This window comes from Hemicordylus capensis, chromosome 4 (genome assembly GCF_027244095.1).
Source record: "Hemicordylus capensis ecotype Gifberg chromosome 4, rHemCap1.1.pri, whole genome shotgun sequence".
NCBI lineage: Eukaryota > Metazoa > Chordata > Lepidosauria > Squamata > Cordylidae > Hemicordylus > Hemicordylus capensis.
Window position 1 is genome coordinate 214,111,060 of NC_069660.1, and position 17,018 is coordinate 214,128,077.

General features: G+C 40.5%; 1 protein-coding gene across 3 annotated transcripts in view; it reads left to right on the plus strand.

Moving 5' to 3' along the window:
• Positions 1-17,018, plus strand: part of NUP153 (nucleoporin 153) — a 72,537-nt gene that overhangs the window by 22,256 nt on the left and 33,263 nt on the right. For all 3 annotated transcript variants that reach the window (XM_053246437.1, XM_053246435.1, XM_053246436.1), the window contains exons 2-8: positions 4,008-4,221; positions 5,864-6,112; positions 8,596-8,735; positions 8,817-8,945; positions 9,988-10,104; positions 10,235-10,276; positions 10,372-10,425. In XM_053246437.1, coding sequence (XP_053102412.1) covers positions 4,008-4,221; positions 5,864-6,112; positions 8,596-8,735; positions 8,817-8,945; positions 9,988-10,104; positions 10,235-10,276; positions 10,372-10,425 — 945 coding nt within the window. The remainder of the gene's footprint in view (positions 1-4,007; positions 4,222-5,863; positions 6,113-8,595; positions 8,736-8,816; positions 8,946-9,987; positions 10,105-10,234; positions 10,277-10,371; positions 10,426-17,018) is intronic.

Sequence of the window (17,018 nt, forward strand, 5' to 3'; positions counted from 1 at the left end):
TGCTAAAATGTCCATTCTTTTATGTAAAAGAAACATGTTTTCAAATTGTGACAGAGCCCAAACTTCATCTGCTTCTGCTTCTTTATTGTAGAACACTTTCTCCTAGATGGTGCCAACCAGTGGTCCCTCTAAATTTTTTTCATCTCTGTGCTTAATGAGTTTTGTTCTGGGAGGCAGTATCAAGGCAGTGTGTGTGCGCCTGCATTTAGAGTGGGGCTTTCCTGATTCAACCTGAGCGGGATCTAGAATGAACTGAGTGGACATCCAAAAACTTGTGAGCGGACACACTTGCGCACGCCTTAGAGGGAACAGTGGTGCCAACTTGACTGGTGAGGGTGTCAGTTAATGTGGTAAATTTACTTCTGGCTTCAGACAACTACACACATGGACAAATTTGTTGGTACCCTTACAGCTCATTGAAAAAGTGTTTTATGCCTCCTGAAAAGCAATTAAATGAAAAGCAATTGTCCCATGTATACCTGCATGCCTTTGATATGTCATCGAGTAAAGCAAAGCAAGTGTGAAAAGAGATAAAGTATTGCTTATTCTACAAAGATGTTCTAAAGTGGCCTGGACACATTTGTTGGTACCCCTAGAAAAGATAATAAATAATTGGATTAGAGTGATTTTTTCAAATTAGCTGTTTTCTATAATTAGTATCACAAATGTCTCCAATTGTGCAATCAGTCATTCAGCCTATTCAAATGGAGAAAAGTAGTCACTCTGCTGTTTGGTATCGTTGTGTGTCCCACAATGAACATGGACCAGAGAAAGCAAAGGAGAGAGTTGTCTGAAGAGATCAGAAAGAAAATTATAGACAAGCATATTAAAGGTAAAGGCTATAAGACCATCTCCAAGCAGTCTGATGTTCCTGTGACAACAGTTGCAAATATTATTAAGAAGTTCAAGGTCCATGGGACTGTAGCCAACCTCCCTGGGTGTGGCTGCAAGAGGGAAATCGATCCCAGAATGGGCAGAAGGATAGTGAGAATGGTAGACAAAGAGCCAAGAACAACTTCCAAAGAGATACAAGCTGAACTCCAAGGTCAAGGTCCATCACTGTCTGATCGCACCATCCGTCGCTTTTTGAGTGACAGTGGGCTCAATGGGAGAAGGCCCAGGAGGACTCCACTGTTGAAAGAAAAACATAAAAGAGCCAGACTGGAATTTGCTAAAGTGCAAATTTTAGCAAGTTTTATGCAAAATTTAGCAAAAACTAGCCACAATGCTTCTGGGAGAATGTCCTTTGGACAGATGAGACAAAACTGGAGCTTTTTGACAAGTCACATCAGCTCTATGTCCAGAGACGAAAAAATGAAGCTTTCAAAGAAAAGAACACTATACCTACTGTGAAACATGGAGGAGGCTCAGTTATGTTTTGGGGCTGCTTTGCTACGTCTGGCATGGGGTGCCTTGAGTCTGTGCAGGGAACAATGAAATCTCAAGACATTCTGGAGCGAAGCGTACTGCTCAGTGTCAGAAGGTTCTGTCTCAGTCGCAGTTCATGGATCCTCCAACAAGATCATGACCCAAAACACAGCTAAAAGCACCCAAGAATGGCTAAGGACAAAACATTGGACTATTCTGAAGTAGTTGTCTATGAGCCCTGATTTGAATCCTGTTGAACATCTATGGAAAGAACTGAAACATGTAGTCTGGAGAAGGCACCCTTCCAACCTGACACAGCTGGAGCAGTTTGCTCAGGAAGAGTGGGCCAAATTGCCTGTTGACAGGTGCAGAAGTCTCACTGGGAGCTACAGGAATCGCTTGTTTGCAGAGATTGCCTCTAAAGGTTGTGCAACAAAATTTTAGGTGAAGGGTCCCATCATTTTTGTCCATGCCATTTTCATTTGTGTTATTATTTGAAATATTCTGTTGCTTCAAAACTCTAAAACAAAGTCTGGTTTTTGTTAATTGTGGAATAAACAATGATGGGTGCCAATTACATTTGTCAGTTTCAAGTTATTTCAGAGACAATTGTGGGTTCTTCTTTTTTCATGGAGGAGTACCAACACATTTGTCTATGTGTGTATCTGAAGAACAGATTGACCCCCACAATAATACAGAAATCTGACATTCCTTGTTTAGTCTTCTATACAATTTAGTTTTCCCTCAAGATAGAACAAAAATAATTTGAAATCATTTTACTGCTGTCTGCTCAGTGGTTTGAATCTTTGAATCATTATTGAGGCATGCACACATATCTTATTCTTTACCCCCTGACTGATTTATTGCATTAATGAGACTTGTTTAGGCATATGCTTAGAAAAGGCAAATGAGAAGGAAGGAATTATTATTATTTTTTAAAAAGGGGGAGTGTGACTGTTTTGGATGTTTAGCTTGTCCAGATAAAATGTGTATTTTACTAATCCCACAACTATTTATGAGGAATTTTATTTGATAAGATAATGGTGTCTTAAGATTTGTTTTTATACATATGAAAATGAACGAATAATGCTGATCTAGGTCACCTTAAGTGGCGCAGCAGGGAAATGCCTGACTAACAAGCATAAGGTTGCCGGTTTGAATCCCCGCTGGTACTATATCGGGCAGCAGCGATATAGGAAGATGCTGAAAGGTAGGAGGAAGCAAAGGTAAATTCCTCCTGTATTCTACCAGAGAAAGTTACAAGGCTCTCTGGGTGCCAGGAGTCGAAATCGACTTGACGGCACACTTTACCTTTATTTATTTATCATATTTTTATACTGCCTGATATGTAAATCTTTACTTCACATTCAGTGTAGTTTTGTGTGAAAATGACCCCAATACCACAGTAACTTTATATATATATATATATACATACATATACACATACATACATACACACATACATATATATACACATACATACACACACACACACACAATGGAGAAGGCATGAAACCTCTTAGGACAAGTGACCTCATCAATACTGAGGAAAACATATGTTATGGAGGGCTGAAATAAGGTTTTATTAAAAACGCGTGTGTGCGCGCGCGCTCTCTCTCTCTCTCGGTCAATTTAATGCTGCTACCTGAGTGAAAATTGAGAATTCTGAACCATTGGTTGCCATATTCTGGCTTTCCAAATCTGGGTGCCTAATTTGCATATTAAGTAAACTGGCTGGAAAATAATTTCTGGGCAGAATAGTGACTGCACGCTTTGCTCCATAACTCCACTTCTACAAGGGCTAGAGCTTAGCTTTAAGAAAGAAAGAAATCTAGGAGAATCTGGGTGGGCTAAGCAAGCTGCGTGAGATGTTTAAAATCCGTGTGAAACCTGGAATTTTGAGGGACATGGCAACTCTAATTAGGGAAGTAATGCAACTTTAGGTGGTGTATTTTGTCTAATAAGCATTATTCATGATATGTCTGATTCACTCATCTAACAGTGCTGAAATTTAAAAAGGAATACATTCAATGTATAATTGAAATGAAAATAGGAAGTTAGACTGAATTGACTGAAGACAAAACTTAAGAATTCAGTATTCCCAAGAACATACTGAAGGCAATAGTATTTATTGCAAGAAATATAAGTTGATTTCTGGAGTTTAATATAGGATCGAATTTCTCAGTGAAAGGAACTACTACCAATAGTTTTAATAATCCTGCAGATAAAATATTTTTGAATAATTGTGTAGCCTTGTTCCTCTTTTCCCAGTATGGCTCAGCAGCATTTAGGAGCAGTCTCCACTAACTCTCTTCTCCCTTTCCAAAAGACACATTAAGAATTATTTTGTGCTAGATGTCTGTACAAATAAATCATTATGGGCTAAAATCAGCTGTTTGAAATCTAGATGTAATTTGGAATAAAAAAGTTAATAGACTATTAACAAAAGCTTTTTACAAAAATAAAATTGAGGTTTCTTATTTCAGGGTGCTTAATCATGATACCACCGTGAATATTTACTTGACAGCCTAAGGCTAGATTCTGGTACATTGGAGGCAGATTTATTTAGGTGTTAGCTGTGCCTTGTAATAGCTTCAAAATATAACTTAAGGTCATTCTTCCTTTCTTCTTAATAACAGGGAATTATTAATATTGTGAAAGAATCTGTGAAGAGTATTGTTCCAACTTGGCTTCAGAGTTACTTCAAGCAAAATGAAGAGGCATCCTCAAATGAACAAAGGAGACAGGAGGAGAATGTAAACTATCATCCTGCCTTTGCAGATGACATTGCTGACAATCCTCTGGAGATTGATGGACGAATAACTCCTGAGCCCACAAGAATTACTTTAGAAGGTAGGCTGAAGATTTTCTTCAAACTTATAGCTATCTTCTTTAAATTGTGCTAAAATGCTTCTATAGGTTCCAGATAGATGTTTATGTATTGATTAACCGGAAACTGAGGAACACTGTTCTACTTATTCAAAATATTTTGTTTTTAAGAAATCCTTGCTGATGTTTTGACACTGATCTGTGTTCTCTGAAATGTTGGATGTAATGTCAGGGGCAAAATGGAGTTTGTCAGAACAGGTACCTTGTGCTGGTTTTTGAGTCCAGTGTTTTAAGTTGCCCTTATAGATACAAAGACAGCATAAGCCTCTTGTTTTGTCAAATCTTGTAGACTCTGGTACTGAGTTCTTAGTTTGCTATCAGTGTTTAGAACTTTTTCGTGCCTATGGTGTGCCACGAGCTGAACAGAGCAGCAGCATAATCCCTGCCGTGGATGACTTTTGTTCAAGTTCAGTTCAGTACATATGGGCATGGTTTCAATCCCATTGCATGACTGACAGTCATTTCTGCTCGTGGAGGGCAGTGGAGAGATTTGCCAATTTCCCCTCCCCATCAGCAGCCTCCCTGTACCCTCCAGAAGGGTCTGGATAGCCACCTGACCCTGTGAAGCTAGGGAGGAACTCTCTTTGGAAGCTGCTAATGCAAAAGGGGAATTGCACCACCACTCCTGCTCTTTTTGCACAGTAGGATCTTTGGATCCAAGCCTCAATTATGTTTTTCCCCCATCACTAGTTTTCTGATTGGGAGAAGGGATCAGGATATGAAAGGTCATTGCAACACAATCATTACCTTCTCCCAGTATTTTTCTCCAAGTTAAACTGAAGACCTCGTTCCCTTGGACTGAGTGGATAGCACTTTAGGAAAAGTCAGTACCACTAGGGTTTGTGGAAAGATTAAAAAAACACAGTTCCTTTTCGTGTTATGCTGTGGTAGAGGGTTACCAGAAACAGATGTGTGTGAGCTTGGTAAGCTTGAGCTTATGGCAAAAGCTCTTTTTATATGCATATGAGTAGGTAAACAATCATATTGATCTTCTAATGATACATGCAGTAAACTTAGTTTGATTTTATGTGCATTTGATTAACTTGTCATTTTGTAATATATTGTGGTGCTTATGAAACTGTCTGAGCACCAGAATATAGAATTAGCATTGCAAAGATGCTTTGGCAGCTCCTAACTAATTTAAGTGGCACAGTGGGTAAATGCTTGACTAAAAAGCAGAAGGTTGCCGGTTCGAATCCCCACTGGTACTAAATCGGGCAGCAGCGATATACAAAGATGCTGAAAGGCATCATCTCATACTGCGGGAGGAGGCAATGGTAAACTGTATTCTACCAAAGAAAACCACATGGCTCTGTGGTCACCAGGAGTCAACACCAACCCAATGGCACACCTTACCTTTTTACCTTAACTAATGTGCAGTTGGCAGTGCTGTCCTTAGTGTTGTAGCTGTGTAGTAGCTATTCTCAGATGGATAAATGAAACCTTACATATATGTGGTGCAAGTTAAATTTAGCTTATCTGTTGTTTTTTTACATTTGAAGCTTGGCAATAGAACTACTTTTGATAGGAAATAGCTCTTGAATTTTCCTGTACAAATGCTTTATCTTTAAGAGAATTTTAATTGTGTTGCTTTGTTCCTTTTTAGAGCCCTCAACAAGTAGATCTGGTTTAAACTTCACAGATATTTTAACAAGGCCCTCCCTCCACCGGAGTCATCTTAGCTGCAACATCTTGGATTCCCCACCACCACTTTGTCAACCTTCCACATCATCTGCATTTCCAATTAGTAATTCTGGACTCTCTCTTGGAAAGGAAATGAAAGATTCTACCTCTCAGCATGATGATGACAACATCTCAACTACTAGTGGCTTCTCTTCAAGGGCATCTGATAAGGGTAATAAACATCACCATAATGTTTAATATACTTTTAATATAATTATTAATGTGACTGATGTGCTGTATCTCATTGGTGTCAGCTTAGGAAAGATTAATATGCTATTGTTGATTACTGGTGCTTCATCTGTTACTATTTTAACATTCAGATATTATTATTTGGAGCATTACTTCTCCAGCAATTAGTTTTCAGATTATGTGTAGACTGGGCAGTAGGAGACCTGGTTTGTTTTTAGAAAATGGTTGATGAAACTGGAAGATCATTTGGCCATGTTCCAATGCAGGAGGTAAAAGTGACAACACATCACTTTTCTGTGACCTTGATTACTGTAAAACAAATGGGCAATGTTTTTGAGCTGCAGTGAGTTACTTATGGTGCTTGTCATTAGCTTGTGTCTGAGGACCATGGGTCCGAATCTCACAACCCCAATTCCAGGAGCCAGCAGGGACCTCTAAGTTTAAAATGATGGTGATAATTGGAGACAGATCTGTTAACAGTCATTTACTATGATAGCTAAATGGAACCTCTCGGGGGTAGGGGGGTGGGAATGGGAATGTTATTGGAGTTCAGGATTGCATGGGTGAGAAGAAATGCAGGCAGCCAACAGACAGATCAGGTGTCCTGCTCAAGGTGTGCTGAAAGGTTGTGACTTCACTAGCAGTTTTGGATCTCACAATCCGGTGTTCAGCTTGAGGCTTTCCACCCTAGTGACTTAAGCTCAGGGAAAGGAAGAGAGGGATGAATGCTAGTTCAGGTGCTCTAGTGGAAGAATGCCCTGGAACAGTTTTTTGGCTACTCATACTGCCAAATCTCCACAACGGTAGTTGGCCTTATTCACACCCAGTGTGATTGAGTAGCAGTCATGACCTGAAAGTAGTCACACCAAGAAGAGAGATACACACAAACTGGGGGAAGACAGCACCTTTTATAGGATTTGTCCAGGTTAAATTCCCTGAAAGGCAGGAAAACCTGTAGGTTCAATCCCCTGCTCATGTGTCTTCCATGCAATGTAAATGCCATGTCTGTTCGACTGGGACAAGAAATAGCTGCTGTTGTAATTCTATCTACTTAATTGTAAATTATTGAATGTGGTTGCATTTTCAAGCTACCTGAACACTGTGAAACTCCTTGTGGCTTCAAGACATTTACATTTCCTTTGTCTGCCCAGAACTCCTGCTTCCTCTGAGGCATTCTGACACAGCCAAGGGGGAACCTTCCCACTGCATGTGGCTTTGCTACAGGTCAAGCCTTTTTACCTGGTAGAACTGTCTGCTCCTGTGCAAGGTCTAGTCCTCCTCTCTGTGGCACCAGATATCTACCTGTGCTTAGGCTGTTGAACAGCAAGCTTTTGGGTTCTTGGCATGGACAACAGGAAAGAGAGGAGGAGGGAGAGAAGCAGACTGACCGCTAACAGTTCACCCATGACTTGTTGATGGAGGAAAAGTGTGTGTGTTTAATTTATTTGCATGTGTGTATGTTTATCAATGATAGTGTTTAATACACTTTATAAGGATAAAATATTCACAAATTAGTTTACAGGAGTATTTATCAGGCAAAACAGTGTCTGCAGGTCTTTCATTATATAATTGTAACCATGTATATATAGATTGTCATCATTTGGGAATATGAAATTAATATCTGACACCTGATTAATAACTGACACTCTAACCCTGATTTATAGTTCAAAAATATGTAAGTAATTGAATACTTAATAATTTTGGGGGATATAGCATGAGCATGTGTACCGTCCATGTAGTGGCAGCAGAGTTCCCTGTAAGAGGGATTCCCAGAGGTTGTTGATTACAACTCCCATAATCTCCAGCCAAAGGTCATTGCAGCTGGAAATGCTGGGAGTTGTAGTCCACAACTTCTGAGAAACCCTTTTACAGGTAACACTGAGTGGCAGTGTAGAGTGTCTTCGGAGGAGGAGAGTAACTACTTTTTTGAATTTGTGGCTATCCTGTGCCCACCAGTAAGTGCAAGTGGGTTTCCTTGGGAGCAAACACCTGCTAGTTCTGAACTATTAGTTTCTTATACATGTAGACTTTATCTCATGAATTTCCTCATGTCGAATTATATCGTCTCCCTCCCAAGAAAAGGAAAAGAAACAAATCTTTACTGGTGTAATAGGACACCCCTTGTGGATTATCTCCTCCTTCATGCTCCAGAGAGACAGGACTATGTAAATGAAGGAGACCTCCTAGAGCCCTCAGAGGGCAATCCCGTCTTTAGTCCTGCTTTTGCTTCTGAAAGCTACTTAGTCACAACTCTTGCTGTCTTCTGAGGCCTACAGAGGTTCTGGCTTGATGGTGCTACTGGTACATGGTACTACAAGAGATAGTTTTAGAAACTCTGTAAAGTGAGGATAAACTGGGTGAAGACTAATATTGTGTTAATCTTCATAATAATGTTTTATTTCAGGGTTTCTTGGCTGTTGGGTTTTATAATATGAATAGGCGATTGATACATACTGTTCTTTTTAGATATAACAGTTTCAAAAGGTGTTTCAGTGCCACCTCTCTGGTCTACGGAGGCTGAAAGACCTGTCTCCCTTTCTCAGCATACAACCACCAGTTCTAAAAAGCCTGGGTTCAATCTGTCTGCCTTTGGAGCACTCTCCCCTGTAAGTACTATGTAATGCTTTCTTTCATCACATTACTTTTGTGTCCACTTTGCTAATTAAAATATCAATGTGTGTCTGCAGTCACTTGGTAATGCATCGGTTCTTAAGACAAGCCAGCTTGGGAATTCTCCATTTTATCCTGGAAAAACCGTGTATGGCGGTGCAGCTGCAGCAGCAAGGCAGTCTAAAGTACGGATCACTCCTTATCAGGTAAGAGAGATGCTTATGATGGCGGTGAGGGGAGGAGGAACGTTAGGCATATAGACTGTACTTGTATAACTTTCCTGTTTATACTTTCCACCGTACACTGATTTGCCTATTGCATCAGTATGCATTTGTTCATAATAGTACCTTTTTAGTGTATGGTTATAGTCATGGGATATAAGCTTTTGAGTTTCCATGCCCACTTTCTTTAACAATACAGTTAATTGCTGTTTACACATCGTATGTTTAAATAGTTGTTTTGCAATAAATTGTCCAGTAACAAGTCAAAACTGGAAAATGAACATTTAAGTAACTGAGTTATATATGTAAGTACAACAGAAATTGTGTCGATACAGATTTGTTCTGTATTATCTCCCTCTATTGTGTAGAACAGCAAACTACCAAAGATCTTGAAGATAATATGGTTTCCTTATTATTTTCTTTTGTGACCTTTTAGATTTGTTTCTGTAGAAGTAACTCTGATTATATTTTTAAGGCCTTTCTTGTCTGACCCAACTACCTATCTCTCCTCCCATATTTCAGTTCCCCACTGTGAAAATGTAGATTGTAAGCTGTTTGGGACAGAGACTGTCAGTGATTCCATAAAAAGCCATGCATACTGCTGCTGTAAAAAGTAAATATTGTTTTAGATCCAAAGGTGCCCTGCACACCTAACTCTTTCCCCCTGATTTTCACAGATGCCCCCTTTCTGCTGCAGCCTTTCATGCCACATCTCATGTTGTGGTGGAGGGTCTCCCAGCCCTCAGGAGCAGATTTGGGGCAAGGTGCAGCAGGAAGTGGGAACTGATAAAGCCCTGTTCCATGAGTGGGATTCAGGTCATGCAAATTAGGATCCAAGCCCACAAGTTTCTTATGCGCTTTGAAGTTCCCATTTGAAGTTCCCTGAGCCACAGCAAACGTATTTTATTCTTATCTCTGCAAATCTCTTCTAGAGCTTTGGGAGCCAATGTAATTACTCATTGTAATGATATGTGAATCTAAAGGCTGGAATCCAGCATTTATAACCCTTACAATGTTAATTTTCCAGACACCAATAAGAAGGCAAGTGAAAGCCAAGCAAGTGAACACACAGTCTTATGGAGTGACCAGTTCCACTGCCCGGCGTATTCTGCAGTCTTTGGAGAAGATGTCAAGCCCGTTAGCAGTAAATTGCTCTTTTTGACAAGTTATTTTTCAGTACAAAACATGAAATGTTCTAAGCATACTGTATTGCACTGGGTAAAATCTTGCTTTATATATCTGTAGTTTAACATATTGTAATGCTTATTCAACAGGATGCTAAAAGAATTCCTTCTGTTTCTTCTCCATTGTCATCTGTAAGTCAATACTTTATATATGTATATATTTTTTAAATGTGTAAATGTTTTAAAAATATATTTTTTAATTGTGGTTCTAAATTTTTGTTTTGTAGCCTGTGGAAAGAAGTATGCTGAATATCACTGACTTCCACTCCCCAAGAAGAAAGGTAAATTAATTAAAAACCTGCATCCAGTTAATTGTTTGTAAGCAGGGCAGAATTTGTTTGGTTCTTTGGTATGTACAAATTATATGCAACTGCCATTTGGAGTTGGACTTTAATCAATTCTAACACAGAGGGCTTTGGCATTTACTTCTTCTTCTCTCTCTCTTTCTAAAAATGTGTTTGCTTTTGGAATTTGTAGCCTAGAGCATATATTATAGGACTATGAAATAGCTTTTATAAAACCAGAGTTTGTCATAACATCCATTTACTTCCTTCACTGAGCTTATATCTGCTATATTTAACATCCCTAACAGATTAGTCTGTCATCCAGATTAAAGTGTGCAACAAAGAGAAAGCAAAAGATGTGGATTTACATGGTTAGAGTTGCTGTATATTAAGGAAGCTATGCTACACTTTCCAGGAGGATGCAATGCTCCCTATATGGGAGCTTAATGCGTTAATGCATCCCTCCATAAATTCTTTGTATGAAAATACAGGTTCAGGTCCTATTCCATGAGAGCTTTAGCTTCTTCCCAGATATTTTAATCTGTGTGTGTGTGTTTGTTTTTGTTTGTGTGGCTAGCTTGCTTTGAACTGTGTGTGGTGTAAGTATAGTAGACCTTAGGAAATGCATCCCTGTTGGGAATTGTGTAGATAAATACCATCATTAGAGGTTATTTTCTATGTTAAGTTAAAGTCTCTCACATACTTCTTAGCTACTTACATCTAATATTCCTATCAAAAGAGGAGAGTTGAAAATTAAAAGTTACAAAATCTTCCATTACTATTGCTTCTGTTTCCAATTTTGAAATCCTAACAAGAATCAAAGGACTAACACAAGTTATAGAAAGAATAACAGGAGTTCTCCTATCCTAACCTTTTTCTTAAAAGGCCCAAAGGCTTCATGTTTGAAGATATTAAACAACTCAAAAAGGCAGCCAATGGTAACTCTGTATCAGCATTTTTATGGTAACTCTAGGAAGGATTTAACCCCTATTTGGGGGCGGGGGGGAAGTATACTTTGCCAGTCCAGTATTGGGGTCAAACAAACCTGAAGTAAGATATACTGTACAAACAACCACCATCTGGGTGGGCTGCCCAGAGTATGACACCAGCTGCAAAGAAAGTGTGTGGGGGGAGTCCCTTCATGAAATATTTTTCTTTTGGCAGTACAGGAACAAAACAGCCGCAAAAATAATGGGTTCAGTAATAGTGATATCTTTTGTACAGACAGCAGTGAAACAAACAGGTACATGTTTCAGTTTCTCAGTCAATAGAATTGAGATAAAATTGACCCCAGGAGAGTTAGAGTATATACACTGCAGTTGACAAAAAAATTCCAAGGGGCTTGGGGTATGAAACGCCTCAGAGGAATATATGGAGTTACAGAAGATGGTTTTAGGCTTTTATTTTTTTCCATATAGCCCAGTCAATTGGACTCTCTTATTCAGGTGAACGTTAAACTTCATAGCTGAGAGAGTAAAAAGTTTAGATTAACATTCATGTTGTAGTCAATCTAGTCTTCTGCATTATTTCCATCACTTAGCTAGCTTTTTCTTAAACATATGGGATATTCGGTTGTTTTTACTGTGTTGTTGGCCTTGTGTAAGTAACCTCAATTTTAGTATCAATTCTCTAGTTGTTGAGCCACACTTGTGCTGAAGAATTAAATGCTAGCTAGTGAGCAGCAGATACTAGAGATGTCAGACAGAAGAAATGCTGTGTGCAGCTGTCACTAAGTGGGGAAAAAAGAATTGTCTATTCATAGGGTAGTAAATGGCTGGCAGCAGTAACTGTTGGCCAAGAGATTTGCTGGTGGTTTGTCGCCAAAATGAGTGGGCAATCAACAGCACATTTGAGAAGTTATTAAAACCATTATAGTTGTCATTACTGATATTCTGAATATTCTGATATTGATATTCTGACCTGAGTTATACCACTATAACACTTATTTCCCCACTATAATCAAATAATGGTACTTTTAGAATATAATATTTGGAAAGAACCTTTGGATAAAGTAGATGAAGTTCTTGTTTCAGACTAATATCATTTATCAGTGCATTTTAAAAATCAGTTTAAACCATGTGTTATATGAGCGGGGGAAATGGACTGCTGCTAAGGATGGTTAAAATTCAGAGTAGTTTTGTCATTTGCATATATATCACTATATAACATTGGTTGCGAACCCAGACCCAAATAATGACAGGACACGTGTAGGTGGAAGAAACTAGGGTCGCTATTATTATTGTAATAATTATTACAATTATTATTTTGTAATAATTACAAAATGTTCAATGAGGAATTGAACTAGAGGGCGAGTATCCCCTATGTGGGTCAATCTCATAGGAGGTATGCCCACAGGAGAGTGAAGGACTGGGCTTTGATTTGGCTCTTACAAGTCCGAACCTCATCTTGACCATGAGGTTACCCCGATGAGGAAATGCATGGCAGCCCACCCCAACCCAGGCACTGAGCAGCATTCGTTGGCGTGCATCTGAGTGAGAGCGGATTCAGCCAGTCGCGAGATCACCAAGTCTTCCTCCATATTCCCACTCACCATAACGGCCCTCCAGCCCAACACCATGCAGTTACCCTGACCCACACTCAATTGCCACCGAAGCGAGGCAAACTTCAGTTTAGCCCCACTTACCCCATCCTTCAGCAAGTTTACTAATTCCTTGCTGCAGATCCCGGAGGACAACATAGTTCCCATGGTACAACAAATGGACGCCATCTGGCTGAAACAAGGAAGTGTCCTGAGCCAAAACCTCAGAATGCTGGATCACACATCCACCCATAGCTACCACAGCACAACCCATCTTGTGGTTAACCCCACTTTTAGCCTGATTAAAACATCAGATGCTACCATGGCCCTGCCAATGCAACCTTGGAATCACATTGGACCAAACCAAGATGAGATCCAGAAACTGAGCTTTCAGTCTCTGAAAATCTGCCTGCAATATAAGAGCCACTGTCAGTATCCGGCCACCTGGCAGGGAAGTTCACAATACCAAACGGAGCTGCAGGAACAAGATGCGGCTCGGAACAGTTCTTCTTTATTGGGCTTGGCTGCAAGCTGTCGACACGAAAGTTGACAAACATTGCTTTCCAGCAGTGAATAGAAAGCTGGTGACGTAATTTATAGCACAAGCTGAGAGCTCCCAGCTGGCAGGAATTCAAGGCTTATCAGCCCTCTGCAAGAGGCGTTTACTCCTCCTGATAGTTTCTAGCTGTGTTCTTCGTCTTGTAACACGCCTCTGTTGTGGAGTCAGTGGAGGTTGCTTGCATAGCTCTTCTTCTGATTGGTCCGTCACGGTTTCTGCTGTCTCAGGTTGTTGTGCCTACTCTGAATCATCAGCCGGATCTGCCTCAGCCGTTTCTTGGAAACTGACAGCAGAGCTCTGCCCCTCAGACACCCCTGCATCGGCTGAAAAGTTGACAGCTTCCCCTTCCTCCTCGCCATCTGAGATCGAGGGCGTGACAGCCATGCTGTGATGCAAAGCAATGTCATTACTCCCCCCTCAATGAATCACCAATATGTGGGGGACTCCTCTCTTAGAAACATACTTAAACAAGGTTGACAAAAACTCAATCCATATCATTCCACGATGACCCAGCCAATTGACTTTGCCAATTAATTTCAGCCGTGCCAACGAAGCCCATACTGGTCATTCGAGTTCTTCTGCTGGTCCGGTAAAGTCAGCAGAATTCCTAAAAAATAAAAGAAATATCAATATCGTGAATACCATCATCATTTACGCTTCAAAGGGCGAATGTACAACTGACAAGCCGACGAACGCCACCGTCCTATAGACCTAATTTGAGTCTCCAAAATGCCGGCCACTGATGATGCCGCTCCTATACAAAAAGAATGAATGCCATAATTGGCTGGATTAAGACCCGTTTTACGAATTGCTTCCCAGATCACCACCCAAAATTGGTAGTGTGTCAACAGGGGGGCATCCTCATGACTAAAGAGTGGGTCCTGCTCATCACCTCTCTCCCTTAAGTAGCTGGATAGTGCTTGAAATGGACATAAGGTGGCTGGGGTACTAACAGGAAATTTAACCACTGATCCTTTGCTGCATTGGTCGGTTTTAGCACAACTAATAGTTATTTCCACCCCTTTCCCCACAAAATGCATGTCCCTTAATTGAAGTGAGCGGACAGAGGCATCCCCCTTAGATGCTGCTACCAGCTCGCTAATCTGCATGGCACCGAAAAAGGCTGTCAAAGTAGCAGCTCTAAATAATAATACTTCAAAATTTGGAAAACATATATTATTAAGATAAGACAACAACTTGTTCATTATAGGAGGTGAAATGGGCTTGCGAGTGTTGGGATGGACCGGTGATTCACGGGCCCAACCCTCCAGGGCCTTACGGACCCTAAAATCAGACGTTGAATCAGTAATCCTCAATGACCTGGCCTCAAATGCCAGAGCTGCCAACCTTTACCACCAATGGAACATGAGGCCAGACCATGCTCTCGCAGGTGCACGGAAAAGTGTAACACATGCTCAACCGGAACTGGCCAGACACTGGACAAGCCTGAAATATTCCTAAAGTTGGCAAACTCTGGCACTGTAGCAGTGTAGTGCTTCTGGGTACTAGGAGCAAAAGAAAGGTGGATTGCCCTCTCAATCTCTAACTCCCAAGGTTCCAGAGACCTTTTGGAAAGATGTCAGGATCCTCCCTGGCTGAAGGTGCTAGGTTTCAAAAGCAGTCTACCTGCATTTGAGATAAGGCATCAGCAATACTATTATCCAAACCGGGGATGTGTCTGGCCTTAAACAAAAGATTGTTGCGCAAACAATATAGAGTGAAACACCTAACCAGGCACATGACCCGAGGATTTTGTGAAGTCCCTGTATTTATTACATGAACGGTAGCCTGGTTATTGCACCAGAATTGTACCATATAGTTCCTAAATTCAAGAACCCAGATGTGGGCAACGATGACGATCAGAAAAAATTCCAAAAATTGTTTTATTTATTTATTTATTTATTTATTTATTTATTTATTTAAAATATTTATATCCCATCCCTCCACTGCACTACTACTCTGGGTGGCTCACAACAATAAGATAGACACAGATACAATAAAAGTAATAAAATTAACTGTTTTTTTAAAAGTCAGATTAAAAATCACAATTGTTCAAATTAAAACTGAAAATTATAAAAAGCTAAAGAACCTACCAGATATAACAAAACAATAATGGAGCATTAAAAAGCCTCCTTAAAAGGTGAGTTTTGAGATGTTTTTTTAAAACACTGAGGGAGAGAGCATGGCGAAGCTCTTCAGGGAGGGGGTTCCAAAGCCGAGGGGCCACAACCGAAAAGGCCCTGTCTCTAGTTCCCGCCAACTGGATCTCTGTAAGTGGCGGGGTCATGAGCAGGGCCTGAGATGATGAGCGGAGGGCCCTGGCAGATTCATATGGGTGAATTCGGTCCAAAAGGTACCCTGGCCCCAAGCGTGTTACACCCTTATCAACCCAAAATGAGGGCCGTCTTACAGAACACCAGTGATTCTAAAAATAGATGCCAAATCACTGGCCTCTGACAGCATCAGAGTGCACTGGAGCTTCCCCTCCAATAATATTTTAGATTGCCAAAGGGAAATACTGTCAGTAATGGTCTCAAGAGCTGTTCCAAGGCTGCCACCTTTCCCATGGGTAAACGGCAACACTATGCTATAGTATCAAGTTCTATGCCCCCAAAAGTTAGGCAGGTAGCTGGGCCTTCTATTTTTTTGACGGCAAGAGGTACCCCTAGCTCACAAGACAATTCATAGAATCTGTAGACATCTCATGGATACGTTATGGTCGCTTCTGGACCTGAGAAAAGGAAGTCATCTAGCAGGTGTGAAAATGAATGGATGCTAGTGCGTTCCCTCAAGGCCCAGTCCAAAAAGGAACTAAAATGCTCAAAGGCCGAGCAAGAGATTGAACAACCCATCAGAAGGATGCAATCCACATAGTAAGTGCCACCAAACATAAATCCCAACAGGTCAAAATCATCAAGGTGAATAGGCAACAAACGAAAAGCTGATTTAATGTCGCATTTTGCCGCCATCATCATCATCATCATCATCATCATCATCATCATCATCCAGTTACAAAAAGCAGCTTTCCTGGGAACAGCCTATATTCTGCGACGATATCTATAACAGCAACACCATTGACAATAAAATTCAGCCATCCCAGGTCCTTGGGAAGGACTCGCTGTCTGGATAAAATAAACCAGTCAATAACACCTGTCTGACTGTGTAAGTAAGTAAATAAATATTAATTATTATTATTAATGGTGCCTTGGACTCACACCATATTAATTCCCTTGGACTCGCACCATATTAATGGCAGATTCAAGTGAGGCATATTGAACCAAACATAAGTTTGGTGGGATTGCATCATTAACCGAGCCACCAGCGGGAAATGATAAATGGTGTAGTAAACGAAATCCCCCCCCCCCCGCTGCTTTTTTAGGAACCACCCCCAAAGAGGAAACTCTCAAGTTAGGTATCGGGGATTCTTAAAAAGGGTCCCAAATCTGCCCGCCCTTAATCTCCTTATTAATCTTCTTGTGCACAGTTTGCTCC